Here is a 21,601-nt window from a genome sequence, read left to right as displayed (position 1 = left end):
CAGGCGGGGAGACAAAGAGCTGCGGAGCGACCGGCCGGCGGGCGGACGGGCCGCGGTGTCCCCCGCCCGCGCCGCTATTGTTCTTGGCGTGAGATCGGTGAAGTGCGCGGACTTCCGAAGATTTTATATATGTACATATATATGTATCTTTTTATTCTGTCAATAACCTTCTCCGAGTCTCCTCGCAACTGCTTGGAGGAAGCTGTTGCAAGCGGCCTTTCCCCCGTGTCGGGAGCTGCTAACAAGTGCCAGCCTGGGAGGGCAAGGGGGGGACAGCAGGAGTTGAGGAGAAATTAGTTGGGCTTTAAACGCTTTCCCTCTGCTTCACCCTTGCTCCCCCAATTCCTGCCAGACCTCAGTTGGGATGAGTGCAGCAAAAGTCTCTGTTAAGCTGGCACATAAAAAGGGAAGACATTTATGTTGCAAACATAAATCATCTCTCTGATCACTTCATTTCCATAAACCGTTCAGAGCAGCTGTGGGGGATTTTGCACAATGATAAAAAAGTAAATATGTGGAATCCAGTGATCGCGGTTTTAGTTTTGCTTTGCAAGCCTACCTGGAGCACAACCCATCTCCCTGCATTTGTATAGACTACATCCTGATAAAAGAAGTTTTAGATGGGAGAGATGTTTTATTTCTGTTCAGCAGACTGTTCATCTTTGATACTAAAAGGACAAATTCCAGAAGACTTTAGTTTTCTCTTAAACAGGGTCACGGTTGCTTTGCTTATTACCCGTGTGTACTCACAGACTTCAGTAATACTTTTCAAGCTTGCTAGGAATATGTACCTGGGCCTGTTATGCTTAAACATTTTGGAATGCCCATATCGGGTTTCTTGCATGTAAGTGGTATGATTTTTGCAGTAGTGCTCCATGAGTTTTGTGATGCATGCCTTGTGAAGAACAGAGGTGGAAAARTAGTGCTAACCTGTATCAGTTTTTGCAGGTATTGTTATGCTGTATGCAAAATCAGACTGGATAAACTGATGGTCCAATCTAGACTTAAAATCTATCCTGCTGTGTAGAAAGTTTACATACCTTCAGGCAGTGTTAGTTTTTCTGTGTTCCACTTGCACTGTTTGGGATTCATGCATGCTTCCAGTGACAGCTGTCATCTGCTGAAACCTTGGCTATGCTGGAAGCTCCAGAGCTCTGAGGCCYGGTTTCCTGTGGATCTAATGGGATCTGCAGGCTCTTGGTGCAGGGTACAGTCGATTTCATAGGGGAGGCAAGCACTGATCTTGCTGCAGTGATTAAGGAAAACTCTGCAAAATTAACGTTTCAGTTGTGTTGTTTCCTTGAAAACCGTTCTCATGGCCTTTCTTGATGAATATTCTTCAGCTTAATGTGTGTGCATGTATTCAGTTTCCAAAAGTGTTTTCTTCGTAGTTGTTTCTGGATATCTGCACACCACTCTCCCTCAAATATACATGCAGTTAGTCAGTTAGCTCATTTAACCGAATAAAGCTAAAAAAGAAGAGGCTGACCTCTATTTAACTCTTACGTGTACGTGTACTTTTCCTGTGTTCGCTCCTCAGGCTGAGGCCTGAGATAACAGATGTATATGTGAGCTATATTTCCGTAGTTGTTCTTCTTGTTCATATGTGTTTAATTTCTACTGTATTACAAACATATTCTATTTATGGAAAATCCCTAACATAATGGATTAGGAAATCAAATCATAAGTAGGTAAGTAGCTACTTGAAGAGCACAGTGGTTAAAAAAAATTCCATTGGCTGGAAGAAAAAATTACTCAGAACACAAAAAGTTATATTGCAGGCTAAACTGTTCACTGAATGAACACTCACTTCTGTAATATTATTGTGTAGCTTCTCAAAAGATGATTTTCACTCTCATTTCAGTGTATATAAGTCTATTGGTATTAGTATTTAAAGCTCTGCAGAGCATGCATATATTCTGGAGAAGGAGTTGGCATTGTAAAACCACTGAGGTTGGAAATTCTTACTTCCAGTTGAGAACCTCTATATACCAGGAATGTTAGAGYTGAATTAAGAGAATTTTAAGAATATATTACTCTGGTGAAGTATGGTAACACTGCATCTAAAAGAGCTTAGCTCACTTCTGGATGGGTTCTTTGCGCCACAGGTTTGATAATGTAAATTTGGAAATAGTGAAGTTCAGGGTGTTGATTGTTAAATTATTGGTTTAGGTAAAACATTTCAAAAGTTACAAATGAGAAGGAAAGGATTGTTGTATTCTAGTATTTTGGGAAAAGCAGAGTGAGATTGCCTTTTGTATCTACTGCTGGAAATTAGTGATGTCTTTGGTTATTAGGATGTTTGTGAAGTCTTGTGTTGTCCCATTGTAAATACTACAAATGAAGGCCTGTCTGTAGGGAGCAGCTTGGAATGGGGCCTTAGTCTATCTAAAAACCTGTAATTTTTTTAAACTAACTAGCAATTAAGTTTTATTTAATTTTGGTTCTAGTGTAAAAGAAAAATTTTTGTGTGAAGTAACAAAAGCTAAGTAATAAATAGTAATGTTGGTATAACATCTTTGATGTGTAAACACATTGGTATTGTTTTGGGGACCCTAAATGCGAAACTGAGGTGTTGAATTTTGTTGTCTGAACTGAACAGTACTTTTTATATTAAATGAATTGGACAAAGAATGAAAAGTAAGTGTCATTGGAAATATTTTTATTTTAAAGATTCTTAAGTGGTTATAACAGAGAATAGAAATATTTCATTTAAAGATCAGTATTTTTCCTGCATTTAGCTGGCATTTTAATGATGGCTGCCTTTCAAACCACCATCGCTTATGATGAAATAGGTTCAAGCCCTTAGCTTGCAGTCTGAGCTGCGTAACTGAATGCTTAAGGACAAAAACAAAGTTCTACAAAGTCTCTGTGGGTGTAGGTGGACATGAGCGTCTGCCTGCTTTTTTCAGGTTGCGGGGCTTATGTAAAGGATCGATGCTGTGACTGAGTTGCATTTTAATTTGTTTGTTTTTGACAGAAGTACTTTTTGCTGAAAAATAGTATTTCCTGGAGTACTGAGATTCACGAGATTGATGATAATTTTTTTTCCACTTCTGTATATTGGAACGTATGCAGAAACCCTTGAATTAGTATTGAGTTTATACGTTCAAATTAATTTACTGTCTTTTAAGAGCTGAGACAYGACTATTGACAGGACATGGCATATCAGCAAAAACACAGACATTGCCTATAATATATAGTTATTTGCCAAACTTCTAACAAAAGAAAACCCATTCAGATTTTCACGGAATTTATTTTCAGTTACACAGATGCTGTTAGTTACTTTATTTCAGTACTTTTCAGTGAAGTTAAAAACACAACTCCATCTGTTTAGCTCATTAGTACTCTATATACATTCTAAATATATCATTATTTTGTTTTTTCATCATCTTACGTAGAACAGAATATTTTATACATCARCAATAAAGCCATAAACTATGCAAATGACATAGGTTGAACCTATTTAATTTACAGATTATCATACAAATTAAAATACAATAACATACATGAGTATTTCAATTTTATTTGTGGTTATAGTGTCTGCCACTGATTATATATAGAGATTTTTCTTATATATCATTCAGATAGTCAGCATTTTAGATAATGCATCTGAAAAATCCAAAATATGTTCTCATAGAATTTAGTGCATGTCTTGATATTAAGTGTGTCCTAAGGGGAAATGGAGCGTCTTTGGAAACACCGTGTAAAGTACAACATGCGGAAGGGTTAGAGTCTCCTGATAACCTCATCCATACAATCAGAATTTTGTATTGGGGAAATAATGCAGAAACTGACATTACTGTTGCTCGGAAATAACTTTGTAGTGTATGCTTACGAGATTATCAGTTTGTTAATGTATTCAAGACAATATCAAGAAGTAACAGGTTGTAATGATAATGTAATAAAGTTAATGTATTACTAATTTATATTACTTCACAATTTCATTGCACTTTGGAAAACTGAGAGAAATTGCTTTTTAACAGTGCATGGTAGATATGTTGGCCTGATCCTGAAACTGTTATACTCTACTGACATATTACTATTACAGTATCTGAGTCTCATCACAGTTTGTGCAGAAAACTTTAAGACAGTACTGTCTAATTCTTCCTTTATGACTAGGATGACATTTTTATAAGTGCAGAATTAAACAGTCTGATGATAAAATGAAATCTGTGTGGGAAGAAGTTCCAACCTGCAAACAGCAGTGGGGTATAATTTGTGAACAGCCTATCAAATATAAACTGTCTAGATATCTAGCACTGAAAAAAAAGGGGGGGGGCCTGTAAAATGTCTGTAAAACAAAATAATTTCTTTATGTAACACATGATATTAATAATGCATAAAGCTGTTGTGATATCTGTGTAAATAAACTCAGGAGGCTGAAAAACAGTTTTAGAGCAGAAGGCTTCAAATGGAGGCTTTATCAATAAAGTAAAAAGATGCCCATTTGTAAAAACTTCGACAAGTATATAAGTGTTTTTGTAATAATATTCTATTATGTCTCTATTAACTTTTACTACTTATGTACCCCAAAATAGGATATAAAAGACATCATTAGAAGAGTTTACAATGCCAGTAATGTCATGATCAGGTCATGCTACCTTAGTTCAAGAGGTGGAATGAGAAAGATTGATGCTGGCAGCTTTGACATAGTTCTATGTTCACTAGCAGTGTTTAAGAAATGGGAGACAAATGTGTTTTTACACTGTCTGAATTTTAACCTCTACACCATTGCCCTGAAGATTTCTCAAATGTGTTTGTGCTTTTGCTGAGATTAGGTCTGAAAAAAATAACAGGGTAGTAGACTTCTAAAAACTGTGTGTGCATATGTTTGTATGTATAAAATGCTTTTAGCCTGTCTTTGTGATGATCTCTGGCCTAAAGCTTTGAGTAGGACAAATGTTTAGCATAAACTGAGATTTGTTTTACCAAACCATAAGCAGCATGTTGTATGGGGTAGCTGCCTGGGAAGTAGCTGTGATCTTTAGTTTGCTGGGAAGGGGCAAAGCGAGTAAGTAACTTCTACATTCTGCAGCTTTCTGCAAGTTCCATTTGGTAATGAAAAATATTTAGTCTTGCCTTCAACAGATGAATCCGCAATATTACAYTGGAAGCATTTTTCATTTTTGTAAAGGTGGGGGCAGGGAGCAAAATTAATGTTAAAGCCAAGAAATGAGTACATTTCACGGGATCTGATGTTCCTGGAGGATGAAGTTTTAGTCTGTAAGCATTGTAACAGTCAATATTTCCAGATGCAGTTAATGATTTCAGAGTTTTTCAAAGAAGAGTACTCTAAAGCAAGTTATCTTCTCTATTGCTGACCTCCTGAAATATAATTCTCCCCTGGTTTTAACCACTTATAGAGTGGTTCCTGACATAGGTCACTGTTATATTTTGTCTGTCAGACACTCACATATATGAGATGGATGACAACTGTCAAGCTTTTAATTTGATCATTTATAGCACTGAGTATTTCTAGACACAACAGTAACTACATAAATAAAAATGATATTCTCATTTTGTGTCTTTAAAGTTTCTTTTAACAGAGGAGTTCTTCATGAAAGATTGGTAAACTCAAGTTACTTCTTTTGCTAAAGTAATCCTACTTTTCTTACCGTGAAGAAAATTTTTGTACTGACCATAGCAGATCAACTTTAGAGGAAGTTGGTCAATCCTCAGAGTACCAAGATGTGATATAATTATTTTAGGCCACAATCACTTGCGTATTTTCTGGATGTGTCTGTGGAATATTGATTTTCAACTTATGTTTTGACCTTATAGACACTTTTTTGGTAAAATTTAGTGTGAAGGTGTCTGTGTGAATATTGCTTTTAACAGTATAAAAAAAAAAAGAATCTTTTATAGGGGAGGAAGACTGCTTTCATCCCTCAAGGAAGAAAGCTTTATTAGGCAGCTGTTCTCAGGAGCTTCCTGTGTCCCTGGTGAACCTGTCAGTTGTACTCCATGATGAATTTTTGCTTGGGTGAGAAAAAAGATGTGAGAGTTTTGTGATTGTCTTCTAGGGCTCTGGAAAGCTTATATTGTTAGGGGGTATGAAGAAGTAAGGGGAAGTTGTTTGGCTTTGAAGTTGCTTTTTCCTTTTAGAGATTACAAAGTTTGCCTGTAACATCTTTTTAAATAACTCATAGAAAATAATTTTTATCTACTAAAATATATATATTTATGATCTTAATGAACTTTTTTGTGAACTTAAAGGAAGTTTTGGTTGGGAATAAAATAGTGGTTATATGAAAGGAGCACGCAGAGGATGTTTGTCCAGTCTCATCATATATTGGTTGAATATGTAGAATAGCTGGCAATTTGTAGATAAAACCAGTGTGCTTGTTGTCTGACATTTAAAAGTGGGTCATGCAAACCAGGTTTGTTCAGGCTTTTCTGGTGCCTCTTAGGAACCTGTAGTCTATTGGACCAAATACAAGGCAGCTTTAAGTGTGAGGTCACTGTCGCTTTTCAAGGAACAACAATATAAAAGAACAAATTCATATGAAAAATTAATCTCTCAATCTCTTGCTGGACCTGCATTTTACTATCCAGTGAGTCTTTGTGCTGTCCCCTGCTTACCTTCCTTATAGGTCACAGGACAGGCATGGAGCTTTCCGCCGTTGCAGTGGTATGAGTAGTAAGGCTGCATATGCAAAAAGGATGGGATCTGTTGTAATTGTACACGTATTAAATGGACTTGAGACTCTTCACGGGGTCGGATGATAAAATGGTGTCTGGAAAATAGTTTGTAAACACAGGACATGGTGGATTTTTCCTTATCCAAAATCCTGTAAGTTACATTTGCCTACTCTACAGGTTCGTTTTTTTGCTTGCCTAGTAGTATTGATTGTATTAAATGTATTTTATTAAGACTTGGCTTCATCATGAAGTTATTTGACTATGGATTCTAAGATATTTCAGACCTGTTTGGGATGATAGCTCTTAATCATTGGCTTGTGAGTTAATGGCATCAAGAAATTTCAAGATTTTTGTTCCTAATAGTTATAGGAGTTATTATAAAGATGAATCATATCTTTTGATCAATCTGAATTCCTGTTTTAGTGTATTCTAGTACTTAATTAGTGAGAATTAGCTTCAGGGTACCAATGTCATTGAGGTGGTATCCAATTTCCACAGTTTTTTTCCTACAAGAGGGCACAGTCCTGAGAAATCTGAGTTTCATATTTGGATCATTTTCAATATTGGTTAATGGGCTAGGATATCTGTGTTGTTATTTAATGGCTTCTGGATATTTCAAGTTTTGGCTTGCCTTGATCTAAAATGGGCTTGTGTTTTAAAATTATTTGAGATACATAAGATACTGATGAGGAGTAATCTAGTTGGGGTTGTTAATAATCTTGTGAAGACGATACACTGTAGAAGCTCAATGGATTTCGTAGTTACTTGATTTGACATTTTTTTTCCTTTGGAGTGAGGATTAACCAAATTAAAAAAAGGTTGACTTACAATTCTGGTATTTTATGCAAGTAGGACAGGAATAGTTCTTAGTTGATTTAGTATGACCACAAATGTTGATTGTCAGGAGGGTGGTGATGGACTTGTTGCTACAACATGAAGAAAAAAACTAGCTGTACAGAAGTGTACTGTTTAAAATGCCTGTGTTGTCTTGGCAAATTCACCTGATCTATAATATGCTTATGTTCTAACAGTGTGTTTTGAAAAAGTGACCTAGTTGCTCAGTTTTGCAAATTCAGAGTTTATTTCTACTCCTTCTCCCTCTGGCTTGATTTCACACTGTCTTTTAATACTAACACATGTCCATTTATGTGCTGACTCTTCTACTTGTTCTTGATGAAGACGTTTGATACCTTCCTAATGCTGGTGTAGCTGATTAGGCTGCAATCCCTGATTCTTGTGAAGGAAATTGCTCCGTAGTGCCCAGTTCATAACTGGTTGAATACTTTGAAGAACAGCGGTAGGTGGTTGTTCACTGTTGGTCTGTGGTGTCCCTAATGGAGTGTCGCAAGATCCTTTGCTCCCTGTTTTTCTTCATGCATAAAAAGGCAGAGAGGGCTATGAGTATATACTGTCTGAGGCACTGCTTGTACTGATACTTAAATCATTGTCACTTTGCTGTTTTACTGTTTTCATATTCTTACACAGCTGTCATCACTGAAGCATCCAAAAGCCTTGCAGAAGTGTCTTGTGTGTTATGATTAGTAACTGTCACTTGTGTTTTTCTCTTCCTTTTCTCAGGGGATTGTTAAATGGGCATATTTTTTCCACTGACTGCATTATGTATGTCTGTTGCCATGTACTAACATTAGCAAAAGTGAGGTAGATAAACTTATTTCAGTCTTCAAAATAGTATTTTTTCTTCAGTTTTATGTTTAGTTTAACATTTTTTGTTGCTAAGTGAATTAGTCTTATGTAAGAGGTCCCTGGAAGGGCTTTATTTTTATTGTAGATAAGAGTAGTACTATGAAGTTTGAGGAGTGGAGCAGCCAGCTGTGATCTGCATCTTTGAGCTGTAGAGGGACTCTTTCAGGTATTCTGGCCCAGACCACTGAGGGCTTTGAAAGGTGGCCACTGAAGGTAGCACTATGGTGTCTGAAAAACAAGGTAGGAAGCGGAGAACTTGTTTGATCTGCCTGCAGTGAATCTTTTACTAAAGAGGTCTTCTACTGTGTTTTGAACTAATTGGATTTTCTGAGGTTACAGTTTCATGTGTAGGTGAAGGATAAGGTTGAAACACAGCTGAAATGCAGTAAATATACATAAAAATAAAGTTGCATTAGGCTATGACACAGCCTTCCTTGGCAGGTTTAAATGAGAACACATTTCTTGCCGGTACCACCATGTGAAAAGTTAGACTACGGAGAGCCAACGATCTCCCTCAGAACTTTTTCTAGATGTTACACAGAATGTAACCTTATCCTGAATAAGGTTACYATAATGAAGTTAGAAAAAAATGAGTAGTTAGAGCACACCTGTGTCCTAGAGTTGAAATTGCTGCTCGTGAGAATGATTCCTAAATTCTAAGATGTTTGCATTGCCCTCACAGCCTGAGAGACCATGTTGAGATAATACTTTCAGATACTTAAATAAGTTTTAGAAATATTGTCTGTGCTCTTTAAGATTTGTTTTGTCTGTTATTCATGTCTTTCTTACCTGTGAATCAGATTACTGCTGGTATTTTCCTAAAAGTTTTCCTTATGGTGTCCTGTATATAAATGAGGGATGTCTTCCAGAATCTCTGAAACAGCTTCTGCTGATAACGTCAAGTTTTTGGGATCAAAATCTTCTCTATTATACTTTTTTTAGCGTATTGCCCAATGTTATTTAGTTTACAGGGACTGATGAAGTAATTGGCTTGAATTTTTCTTTAATTACTATTTTACTACCTTAATGCCTGTAGGTGGCCTTTTAGAAAAACAATTAAGCTGAAATAAAGATATTACAGTCAAAAAAAAGCATGTCTTAAAAGAACATTTTTAGGTGCAAGTCAGGCACTCAAACATTAAAATTGCAGCATTGAGCTTACCTATGCCACCTTAATTTTAACATATTATATGTATGTACATTATTATGTTACTAATATATTGCACATGAATATTATATCGTAGACTTTAATGATACCTGACCACAATTCTTCTCCCCATAGAATCCCCTACGTTATTGAATGTACAGGATACCTGGTGCTCATTGAATCAGCAGCTGCTCAGTATTTTGCTTTTTTCTCATTGCATAATATGGGTTCTTCTACTGTGCTCTGTTTAATCCTGCTGTGAAGACAGCGTGACTATATTCTTTTGTGGACTTCCTGTAATGGTTGTCACTAGGTTTGTGAGGTCCTCATAAATAGTTCCTACTGCTCTTTTCAGACCTAAATACTAGGTGGGTAATTGCCCCCATTTTAGAGATGAGGAAATGGAAATACAGGGAGGGGAAATGACTTGCCAAGATAACAGATTTRCTCAACAGCAGTGGCAGAGCTGAGAAAAGAAGCCAAATCTCTTACTGTCTTATTACATCATCATGGTGTAACCAGTGTTTTCTCTTCAGTCATACTGTCCTGCTTATTTTTTCCTGTTGACAGTCTTATGTCTGTGATCCCAAATTCCTCTAGTGATTCTCCACTGAGCTGGCTACTCTGCATTGCCTGAAAACACACTGGTATGCTTTCCGATCAGTGGTTAGATCCCGAGAGAGGCTAGACCCTGCTTGTCTGGCTGCTTGCGGTGTTTGCCTGAGTGACTGATGCAGGCTTACCTTGCTGTCTTATATATGCCACCTTCTCCCCTCATGAACTGTGTTTGCTGCAGGAACAAGAGTACTATAAACTGATTAGTTCACCCTTGTGACCTGTTTTGAACATTGCTTATTCTTACAAGTATTTCACTATGCCTCAGGGAAATGGAATGGATGCTTTTATTCGTATTTATGGTTAGGGAATCGATGCCAAGGGGTAAGATCAGAATACAGTTTTGGTCTGGATGCTCACAGAGATCTTTAAGATCTGTTTTCTTTTTTTCTTTTTAAGATATGCAGCATTGCATCCCTCTTTGTATTTTAAAGTATTGCTGTCATTGATATAATTGCAGCCTTGAGTACTCAGCATTTACTGTAAATCTGACCTGAAGGTGTCAGGTTAGGCACCCAGAATATGAGGGAAGTGTGATTATTGATCACCTGTTTAAAAAAAAAAAAAAAAAAAGTAAAATTACATAATATCTCTGATAAGATCAAGGATAGAGGCCTATTTTGCAAGATAGCATTCAACTGCTTAAATAGTCAGGACTGTCCTTTCTTTTCCTGCTGTCCCTCCTTCATTTACATTTCCGCCTTCCCAACAAACAGAACAAGGATGTTACAAACAATCTCCTTAACTACCTAGTCTCACTGTTCTCACCTATTTCTATGGAGCAGATCTATGCAGTGTGCTGAAGGAAACAATGTTTTATAGAAAAAATATATACAATATTTTAATAAAAAAGTGTTATTACAGTGCCAATAGGCTAGAGAGGCAAATTATGGTAAACTAAGGTACCTTAATGCTAGCAGTCCCTGACATTTTTATGCGTGCATGCAATTTCTTGTATTCTTCTAGGGTTTGTGAGTGTAGTGTTTTAGGGATTTTTTTAAAAAGCAATCTGGAAAAGGCACCAGAAGTTCTGTTGTCTATACATATAGACAGACCTTTGCCATTTGAGCCAGTAGGGTAACTGATAGCAACAGTAGGTTGTCACCTCTAAAACAGCACCGCATGGTGCTAGTGATGAGAAGAGCTGCTTCACAGATTTGCTGATAGTAGAGTGGTGAGACTCAGGAATTTATCCAAGAAATTTGAGGGCTTGTCAAAAAAAATTATCACAGTGTTTTTAAAGCAACATATTTTTCTTTTCCGTTTATTTTCAAGGTGCAATTGCATGAGATGGGCTGAGCCAGTTACCCTGTGATTGCTGAATGGGAAAGGGCCCAGACCCTCTTTTGAACTGCTTCTGACACACTGTCTTTATGGTAGATCAACTCAGTGAGTTAACCTGGCAGAAAATTTAACTTAATAACTAAAAAATATATATATATTTTTTGCCAGGCTGGTGAACTATGTAAACCACTATACAATTGTATGACCATCAGAGTAGGCACAGAAGGTAGGGTGGAATCTCATAGATAAGAGAAGGGACCAGGACTGCCTCTTTCAATGACAATTAGTTGTTGGATTGGCTTAGCTATGACAAATAACTATGCTGTTAAAAAAAAAAAAAAAGGATATATTTTATCTGAAATATTTTTTCCAAAAATTCATCTTGAGGCATGCCCATGATATATGAAATTTCATCAAATATTAACTAGTTGGATTGAAGTTTTAAAACTATTAAAAGCATTTAGAAAATGGTGGGTAACCGTAGTTATGTGTAGTGCTGTCTTCCCTGCATATAAAAATGAGCTGAAATGTCCAGACCGAGCACTTATGAGTGTCTGTGTTTCATAGTGTAAGGACAGAGATCCTGCTGTGTTCTTTTTGCATTAACTGTACAGTGGTAAAAATTCTAATAGAAATTCTCAAAATTAATTGTTTTATGGTAGTTGATCATGTAGTTGATCATGTAGTACCACAAAATCGGTAAACTTTTTCAAGATAAAAATTAATATTGCCTATGATTTTTCTAGTAGTTAAAGTATGTTTGCCACACTGGTAACATCCTTTTAGGTTTTAACAAGTAACTGTGGCTTTGTTGATGTAATATTGAAACCTTTCTGAGATGCATGTTTTAGATGTTACACTGTGGTTATGCTGGTGATGATCTAATACTGAATTTAGAATAAGCAAGGTGGCAAAGATTTTCGCGCATGGATAATTTTATGCAGAATAAGTAGATTTTCTGTGAGTAATCCTGTTGATTGTAATAGGACTATTCACAGCTCAGTATGAGTGTAAATCTTTGCAGGATCAGTTCTCATACTGGCACGTGTTCAGCAACATGGGGCATTTAGAAATAACTGTGCAACAAGTCTTAAGAGTGCTTGTATCGTAGGTTGCATTTTGGGATGTGTTTTGATCTGAGAACCTTTTCACAATGATTTATGTTTGATTAATTTCTATTTTGCAAGTCAACACACTTTGAATTCATTCTCACAAATGATACTTTACACTTGCATGTTAATTTCAAGATCTTTTACTTGYATCTTATTTTCCAAGTAGGGAGAACAGCTAATAAATATCTTTATTCTTTATTTAGAAGCGTTAACTAGGGTATTTTTTACTTTGCAAGCTTCTGCAGAATCTTTAAAATTGAGCTTTTGATATCGTGAAAGCTAGCTGGTTTTCCTTTTATGTTGGAATATATCCATATTTTTAATAGTAAAACTAAATATCTTTCCTGATGTGAAAATACATGAACATGTTTAGGGATCTGATAGGGTTTTTTAATGGACATTAGGAAGCCGTCAAGTTTGAATTTTTTCTTTCTTTTGGAGAGGATTGTGTTGACRGCAGATTTATTTACGGTGATGCTAAATTTAAAACATGAATTAGGTACTTGTAGYTTTTAATATGGTATCAGGCCATGTTGCTCTCTCTTTGTTCATTAGTTTTAGGAGTTGCAGAATTTATAGTTCCTTTTATGAAGAAAGCTTTGAGAATGTAGATATGCATTTTTCTCTTGWTTTAAATTTGGCATGGCTTTTAGGTATGTCTGTGTGGGAGCTGTAACTCTTCCACTTGTGTGTGTACGTTGCACTTGTGGAGCAGTTTCCCAATATGCTTTAATCTAATCTAACCACTGGCTGCTGCTGAAAGAAGCAGTCCTTCTCTCTCTTCCCTGCTTCTTCCCTGCCTGTCGCCTGTACCCTCTGCCTGCATAGTCCTACTGATCAAAATGTAAGCTGATCGCTTTTCTGGTGGGTGTGTTTTTGTCCAGCTCCCTTCACAGTTGCACAATTGCTATGGCCAACACGATGAAGGCGGCAAGAGGGCTGAACTGGGGGAGATATGCAAGGAGCTACCSCTTTGGGCTGATAGCCCATATATCACATTGTTTCTTGCAGCTGCGCCATTAAGAATTGGGTTGACTTCTTCTAAATAAGAAAATGTGCCAAATGTCTYGTTGGAACGGGCTTTTGGTTGTTTGTGTCCCTATCTGAATTTCACAGTCTATTTGGTTTAATCTTCCCCTTTTGAGAGAAGAAAGTGAACTTCTCTTGGCACAGTAGCTCTCTAGTAGGTCTCTGTTGTAGCTGCTTTTTATAGAAGTTCGTCTACTTAGAAAGGTTTTACTAGCAGTGCCAGTAAAACCACTCTGATTATATAATGATTTGCTTCTTTTATTTAGCTTAAACCTTTCCAAAGTGAGTTATTCTAAATAGGGAAGGGGAAAAAATCAATATTGGAATAAGAGTGTTCACTTACAGAACTCTGTAGATTTATGTATGTTATATTCATTTATGTTTACAGTTTACCCCAAATCATTGTAGTGTTACCATAGAGATGGGCCCTAAGAGATGATAATATGCTTAGGAGTTTCCATATATTGCCTTTTTTTAAGCTTGCTTTATGTACATTTTACACTAGTAGCCTTTATATAGTTTGTTGTTTGGGACCAGCATGCACCCATTYTTCTAAAGGCTGTTGTGGAAGAAAGGACATGGTAGGAAAGTACCCAGATATGTATCGTGTAGCTTCAGGTATTTACTTATTAGGAAGTCTGCCTTGTTTGATCTTAAACTAAAACATACTTCCCAAATGTGGAGCTAAATTAAAAAATGTCATTGGGTGACTTCCAATGTGAGATTACCTTGAAGACATCTAAAACCTTGAACTGAACTCTCTCTCAATTTTTGTTAAGGGAATCCTGGAGATAGATGTTTTTGTCAGAGTGGTATCTAGTTGCTAAAGGCATCTTAGAATTTCCATTTTGCTTCCTGGTTTTGTGTTTGGGATTTGACTCTTAGAAAATACAGTCAAAGGAAGTTTGTGTCTTTGTGGTAGTAATATTTCTATCCCAAGTCTTTGTTAGAGCTCTTCAGAAGAAGCTTAGGTTTTCCCAAKAAAAAGAATTAAATTTCAACAAACTTTGTCTCCCTCAACCTTCTTTCATTCTATTTTGCCTTTGAAAACCAGGGAAAAGTTAATATGGGAAAGAAATGGAGTGTGATATGGATATAGAAAGTAGCAAATTCTGCTTTTTAATACTTGAAAGAAAACAGAAGACTTAGAACACCAAAACCTTTTGCAGGAAATTGTTTATGATTAGATGATGTTCATCTTTAAAAACCAAAGCAAAATAGTAAAATAGTATTAAAAGAGTTCTATTCTGCAAAGATACTAAAATGCAGATGGTCTTTATATTTTCTCTAATGGTTATTAATCCTTCAAAGTATTTTCTTTCTTCATCTTTCATAAATAATCTTTTAAATCTAATCCAGAGACTCAACCCAGTACTGCACATATTAATTTATTTTTTAAGTAAACCCACTTAGTACCTCTGGGTGCTTGCTTGTTATTAAATAATGTTTTACTACTTGTTCAAGACAAGAAGGAAGAAGACAATAACTCCTACCTGCCATCAGTCAGCATGGAGAAAAAGAGCTGGATCCTACATTGTGTCTGGTGGCAAACAAATTTGGATTCTTTCCTTTAGTGTGTCAGCCTCACTGCATAACAGGCATCATCCTGGCAGGGTTTTTTTTATCCAGTGCTGTTTTCTTTTAATTGTATTTTAATTTTTTGTTCTGATTTGGAAGGGTGGTTGCACTTTTCATTTAGTATGTTTTTGCTTAAATTGCTGTTACTTTAATTAGAAATATTGTCTTTACCATTTAGCTCTCCAGTTTACCGCACCAGTARTCTTTGGAAAAACTGATGTCAGGGTTACTGAAATGAATAGTTCTAAGTATTGCTGTAGGGTTTGCYGTAGTAGCAGTTTTTGAAGCGAAGCAACATGGTTCACTGGCTGTAGATGTTCTGCAAGCAGCTGTTGAGCACTGTRTCAAAAGAGATGGTGCTGGGATGCTCTGAGACTATTGCTGTGCAGTCCCTCCCCTTCCCCTCTCTCCTCCCCCAAAACGTGTGCATGTCCATGAAGTTCAGCCTGAAGAAGTCTCTTGTGAAATGCTTTGCCTACAGCAAAGGTTTAGAGAACCTCTACCAAGCAAAACAGATACTTGAATACAGCTCTTTTAATTGGCTTTCTTTTTCTCTGTGTATTGAGAAACTGTATTTTCAAAGAAAATGCCAAAATCTTATGATTGTTTGCTAAAGCTTAATAAAAGTTCTGAAACTCCGTGGAAAATACCTCTGCAATAAGAATAAGTCTTTTACACAAGTACATTTCTTGGCATATGTTAGTATATGGTTTATATTATTGTAGCTTCACTCAAGATAATCTCAAATTAAGTTGATCTTTATTTCACAGATGCATCTTGTGCTTAAAATATATGCTCTCTTGCAGGCTTGGTAAAGTGAATTTGTTTGAATGCTTTTAACTTACAGTTTCTTTATCAAACTTTCGTTCCTCCAAGAGCACTTTTTTTTCCTCCTCATTTTCAATTGAAATGATAGGATTCCTCTTTTGTGAGCCAAAAGGTGTCAGTTGACAAATGACACTTATTTTACTGAGATGATTGCATTTGGGATACTTCTTATTTGGATTAATAGCTTATTTTCATTTTGTGGTTCTTCATATAGTACCTGGACTTGATGTAATTTGCATTGTGTTTCATCAGCTAGACTATGCAGCCTAACCTTGTGAGTTGTCATTATTTTTGTATGAAAAGCCAGATGTTCGAAAGCCTGATTTTAATAACCAGTACATTCCCTGTACCAGCATCTGATATGACTCAAGCTCATGGTTGGAAAACAACTAAATGCTTTCAGTTGCATGACTCTACTAAGCCTACTAGTCAGGGTGGGTGAAAAATTTTTTTCCATATCCTTGACAATTCAGAGAACTAATAGTACCAATAAATACTATATRCAGCTATTTTGCCTTCTGGGCAGCTGTATCTTGCCAGCTGTCTTAAGTTTCTGCGCGCTACAAGTCTGTCTGCCTCTACTGGTGAGGGTAGCTTGCTCTTTTGAGTTATTCAACACTCAGTCTTCCTATTTTTATTTGTCTGCTTACCTTCCTGTCAGGTTATAGCTTTAAATCCACAGTTYCCTCAATTTATGCCTAATTTCAGAGTGATATGGCAGTATCCTGCATTTGGAACAACCTCCTGTGCTGTTTTTCAGTGGCTTGAGCAGACAGATTAGGGCCACCACATTCTCACACTTGATGYTGTTTTTCCTGGAATGTGTTTGAACCTCTTGAGCTCCTGTATTTTAGTACCTGTCCATGTCATTCCTGTAAAGAATCTGCAGGGAGCTTATGCTGTTGCACTTCTGTAGCATGGAACAAAGTCACAGTGAATGATGATCAATAGAAGATATACCCTGAATATGGATAAATTTGGGATAAAGGCTGAAATAAATAAATAGGAGGAATCTGCTTGTTCATTTCCATGGAGTCTGTATCTTTCATGTCAYGTTTTTAAAAGGACTGGCATCATAAACCAGCCTCTACCTGCGCTCCTTTGCGCTGTCCTTTATCATATAATGACTCTACGGGAGAGAGATTCTTAAGAACTTCAGTTCCTTCTCACGTTTCTTAATTGACACAAGATTCTCTACATAGTAAAGATTATAACTTCATCCTCATTTTCTCCTGTTAGGATGGCTAAGATCTGTTGTTGCAAGATCTCTCTGGGAGACCTGCATTGGTGAAAGAAACAACCTTAATGMTATACCAAGGGTTTTTTTCATTTGTGTTTTTGCTAAGAAACCATCGATAGGGTTTCCCAGTTACCTCCAAAAAATACTTCATGGATTATGGAAGGCCTGTAGGTGGCTGTGTGGCATACCAGAAACACACCTTTCCTTAAGGTGTGTAAAATTTCATTCTCTTTTTATAGCCTGGATTAACTGGAAGCAAGTTTGCCGCCCAGCACTACCTGACCTCATTTAAGACATTAAAGAATTGTTGTCCTTATCTGAAGATGGTTTCTGTGAAAATGAAGAGTGGGATTTCAAACTTTCTCATATCAGAATTGCAGGAAAAGTAGTGAACAAGATTGCAAGTGCAAATGTTCTGAGCAGTATTTTCCCTTCCTGTTCTTCTGTCACAGGCTTTTTTTTGGTCCCTAAAATGTGGTTTTGCCCCTATAACAACAATCTGATGTAAATACCTGCTTTTGGCTCCAGCTGCATTGGAAAAGCTTCYCCCAAACTTTCTGAGGTGGTACCTTTGTTAGAGGATACTCTTTAAAAAAAAAAAAAAAGTTTGTTCAGATATGATTTAGAAAAAACAGTTTGGGGCAACAGCTGTTTTGACCTTTGTGCTTGCTGGTCAGTTCTTCCCAAGGTCTCTCTTTCTTCCCAGTCTACTACACAGAATGAGATCAGCCCCTGCATTACTGACTGGTATGAAAGCTCTTAGAATCCTATTTCATGTCAGCGTACAGTATCTGCAGAGCCTGAACGAGACAACAGGTAGGGGAGTTGGAAGAAGCTGTCCTCTGAGGGTTGAAAACTTAGTTTACTAGAATCAGCAGTGTTTGCTTCCACAACTCTCTTTTCCCTCCAAAACTTCAGGCAAAGTTCTGAGCTTCTAAACATTGACAACAGCAAAACTGGAAAACTGCTGCCTGTTTCACCAACTAGCCTGCAGGACTCTCGTCCAGAACGCAAAGTTTGTTGGCTGCTGTCATTTCTGCTGGCCTTCCAGGCTGTGGGACCTTGCCTCTGGCAGTCTGAACCACTGCAACTCACTTTTGTGGAGTTTTATCCTGTAAGACCTTGTAATTTTGTTAGTTAATAGTTGTAGTTTTGTTAGTTAATAAAATCTTGGAGGATAGCTATTCTGAAGGTGCTGTTTGTATGATATCCTAGGCTATTAATTCAGTGAAAATGTGTTTGAACTCTTCATCTCTAGTTTRCTAAAAGGTTAGATTATTGATCTAGAGAATATCGGCCAGCACTCTTGTCTCAAATATTTCAGTTTTGTATTTCCCATTTTCCAAAACTAGTTGGCTTTTCCTATTAATAATTTAGATTTTTTTCTTTGCTGTCTTACACTCCAGAACTTGGGCTACAGTTACACAGGAATGAAGATTAGTACAATTTTTGATGACGTTGTCATGTATAAACAAACAGATCTTGCTTGGTGACTGCATCGTTCAGACTTCCATCAGAGGAAGGCTTACTAAAAGAAAATCTGTAATTGACTGAAAAGCTTCTTTCTTTGGCATGCTTTTTATTTATTTGAAACCCAGAAATGTATTTATCAGAACATCCTGTCAGTCAGGCTTTCTGTGATATATACAGAAATTTAGAAACTCATGATAGAGAACAGAGACAAACATGCTTTCACTTTCGACTTGCACTGCATGAATTACTACCAGAAGATGTTAAAGCTGGCTTTTTTTCTTTTTATGTTGGTTTTTTTTTGAAGAAATTGGATTTTACTTTCAGAAGATAAGAACTAATAGTAGTATTTGAAACTGATGTAGAAGAACTGTGAGACCTTTATCAGCAAGTTCTGCTAGTGGGTTGCATTCCTATCAAATACTCCAGAATCTCCCCTGAGGAAGGGCTGCTATTTATTTTGTAAACTTGTCATAGTTTAGTATAGACTAATCTTCACAATGGATTAAGATACATTTAGAATTTTTCTTCATCTGAAAAATCTTCTGGAATGCTTTGGTAGGTGGTTTCTGTGATCAAACTAAAAATTGGAATTTAAACATTACATCTATATTTGTTTGATCCAATCATTTTGCTAGTTGGCAGGGTGTTAAATTGGGAGTGAGTTATCGTGATGAATTTCTGCAAGGTGATGGCCCTGCTGGATTCTAGGCAGAGAGACTTAACTTCTTTGGTTACTAGTTGTCATCTGGAGCTGTAGGGAGAGAAAAGTAGCATCGGAGTGAGGCTTGAGTTGAGATGGAGCTGCTGATTTGTTTCCCGTCCCCACGCTGCACTGTTAGGGAGRCAGAATTTGAAGCTGGTGATTGCTAATATACCAACACATGTTTGTATCGTAGTTCTGAATGCATCAAAATCAAAGGTGTCGATGCTGCAACAACGCTTCCGCAATATCTGTCGTGTGTTTYGGCTAGGCCTGTCCTGTAGTGTCCGACCCTGCTGTGCCTCTGCCCTGTCGCTACGATTGAAGCAGAGGGGTTTGTGCAGCCTCTCCGCTCCAGTGCTGGGAAGCCGGAGGGCTGGAGGAAGGGAGCGTGTCTGAAGGAGCGAGCAGAGCCGGCGGGTGTGGAATGGGTAGGAATCTGGGGGCCTGGGGAGGAGTGCGAAGGCTGGTGCTGCCGTGACTGGACATCCAGTATGCCAAGGAGAAGAGTCGTCTTAGGACTACCTTGCAGTGAAGCCTAGAGGGCTGTGTCCCGGCCTTCTGGCAAGATCAGGTCAAYTGGGAAAAAGCAAGGTGAATAAGTAGAGGCTGCCACTTTCAGCTTCACCGAACCCTACTGCCTCTTCTTAAAATGGTTTAATAATGCCATGACGCTGTTTGGAGTATTAAGTTTTTTTATCTATGTGTGGATCATCAATCAATGTAATGGTATTGCTGTTCACTGCTGGAATTCATGTTTTCTGACTAATTCTCCAGTGGTTTAGTGGGTATGGAAATGAATAGGCTTTTTATAAACAAATTTGACTTCTCTCTAGTCCATCTTAATATAGACCTCTGGCAAAAAGTTGCCCTTTTTCTTACTTGTGGATATTGAGGTGTTCCAGCAGCTAGAGTATGCCCAGGGCAGTTGGGGGTAAAAGAGCCCTTAAAGAAAGCCCTAAGAAAGCAGGGAGAGCAGGACAAAAATGAGAGGCATCTCTAGAAGATAAATCAAAACAGGAGAAGAAAATGGAGTAAAAGAGACATGAAAAAAAGCTGTTTTCTAAGGCGTTAGGAGGAGACTTAAATTCTTTCTAGCTGTCATTTAATTAAAACTTTTCCAGTAATCAAAAGGCACCTAGTTATAAACTTTTCATTTGAAAGTGTATGTCTGTGTATATATGCCTGAGTGTGAGAGACTCTTATGCTGAATCAAGATACCCAGCATTTCACTTTTATTTGGTATCAATTTTAGGAGTGTGTGCCTGTATGCTGAGTACTGACTGAGTTCTTGTAAAATGTTTTTAAGTAAAAATTTTAAGTAAGAGCACCAATTTTAGATGTTTACTATCAAAACTTTCTTTGTAGGTTATTGCACTTAAGAATGAACATTGAAGACAAGCTGGGAGGATTATTTCTTAAATGTGGTGGCATAGACCAAATGCAGTCATCCAGGGCTATGGTAGGGATGGGTGCAGTATCTGACCAGTCTGGAGTGTCGGGAGAACGGCAAGAGGCAGTGCTTCAAGATCGGACTATGGCGCACCAAGAAATTCTTGCAACAGATGAAGTGTTACAGGAAAGTGAACTTCGACAGCAAGAGATGATTTCACATGATGAACTCATGGTCCATGAGGAGACGGTAAAAAATGATGATGACRTGGATACCCAAGATAGACTTCCTCAAGGGCTGCAGTATGCTGTTAATGTCCCTGTAAGCACTTTCTTTGTGAAATATGGAGAAATTACTAGGAAGCATGATTTAGTAGTCTTATCCTACTCTGGCAAGAATTTATTAATTGCTTGTTTGGATTTTGATTATCAAAATATTTATGAATAGATGCTATTTATGAAAATGTCATTTGCCTCTGGCTGTGGATAAAATTTGCCAATTAAATATAATCTTTCAGTATCTGTTTTATAAATATTTTATAATCAGGCTGTTACCATATGAATTGATGAGTTAAAATGTGCTCTTTTAAATACGTTTAATGTTCAAGGGTAACTACAAACCAGAATAAATAGCATTATTAAGAGGTGCATACCATTTATGCTGTTCGTAGTACTATTTAATTCTCTTGCTATAGGAAACATTTTCTTACATGTTTTCCAAGTATGTGGACGCTTAGCAATTGCATTCACACTGCAGGTTGGACTGTGACACTTCATACATGACCATAAATATGCCCCTCCTTGATGCCCAGTAGAAGGTGTACCTCATCTATCCCAGAGCGAATAGAGATGAC

The 21,601-nt window shown here is 37.2% G+C and overlaps 1 protein-coding gene across 6 annotated transcripts in view; it reads left to right on the top strand.

Moving 5' to 3' along the window:
* The first annotated feature begins 60 nt into the window (after nucleotides 1-60).
* ZNF148 (zinc finger protein 148) overlaps nucleotides 61-21,601 on the top strand; it is a 35,623-nt gene continuing 14,082 nt past the window's right edge. For 2 of the 6 annotated variants that reach the window (XM_026087411.1, XM_026087407.1), the window contains exons 1-2: nucleotides 72-131; nucleotides 20,724-21,069. In XM_026087411.1, the coding sequence (XP_025943196.1) occupies nucleotides 130-131; nucleotides 20,724-21,069 (348 nt within the window). In that variant the 5' untranslated portion in view covers nucleotides 72-129. Of the gene's footprint in view, nucleotides 132-17,682; nucleotides 18,297-19,103; nucleotides 19,950-20,723; nucleotides 21,070-21,601 lie in introns of those variants that run through there. The other 4 variants (XM_026087412.1, XM_026087410.1, XM_026087409.1 and 1 more) reach the window with 4 other exon arrangements.

Source organism: Apteryx rowi, unplaced genomic scaffold, assembly GCF_003343035.1.
Source record: "Apteryx rowi isolate R43461 unplaced genomic scaffold, aptRow1 scaffold_715, whole genome shotgun sequence".
Lineage (NCBI taxonomy): Eukaryota > Metazoa > Chordata > Aves > Apterygiformes > Apterygidae > Apteryx > Apteryx rowi.
The sequence above is the reverse complement of the archived record's forward strand: the minus strand, read 5'-3'. Positions and strand labels throughout refer to the sequence as shown.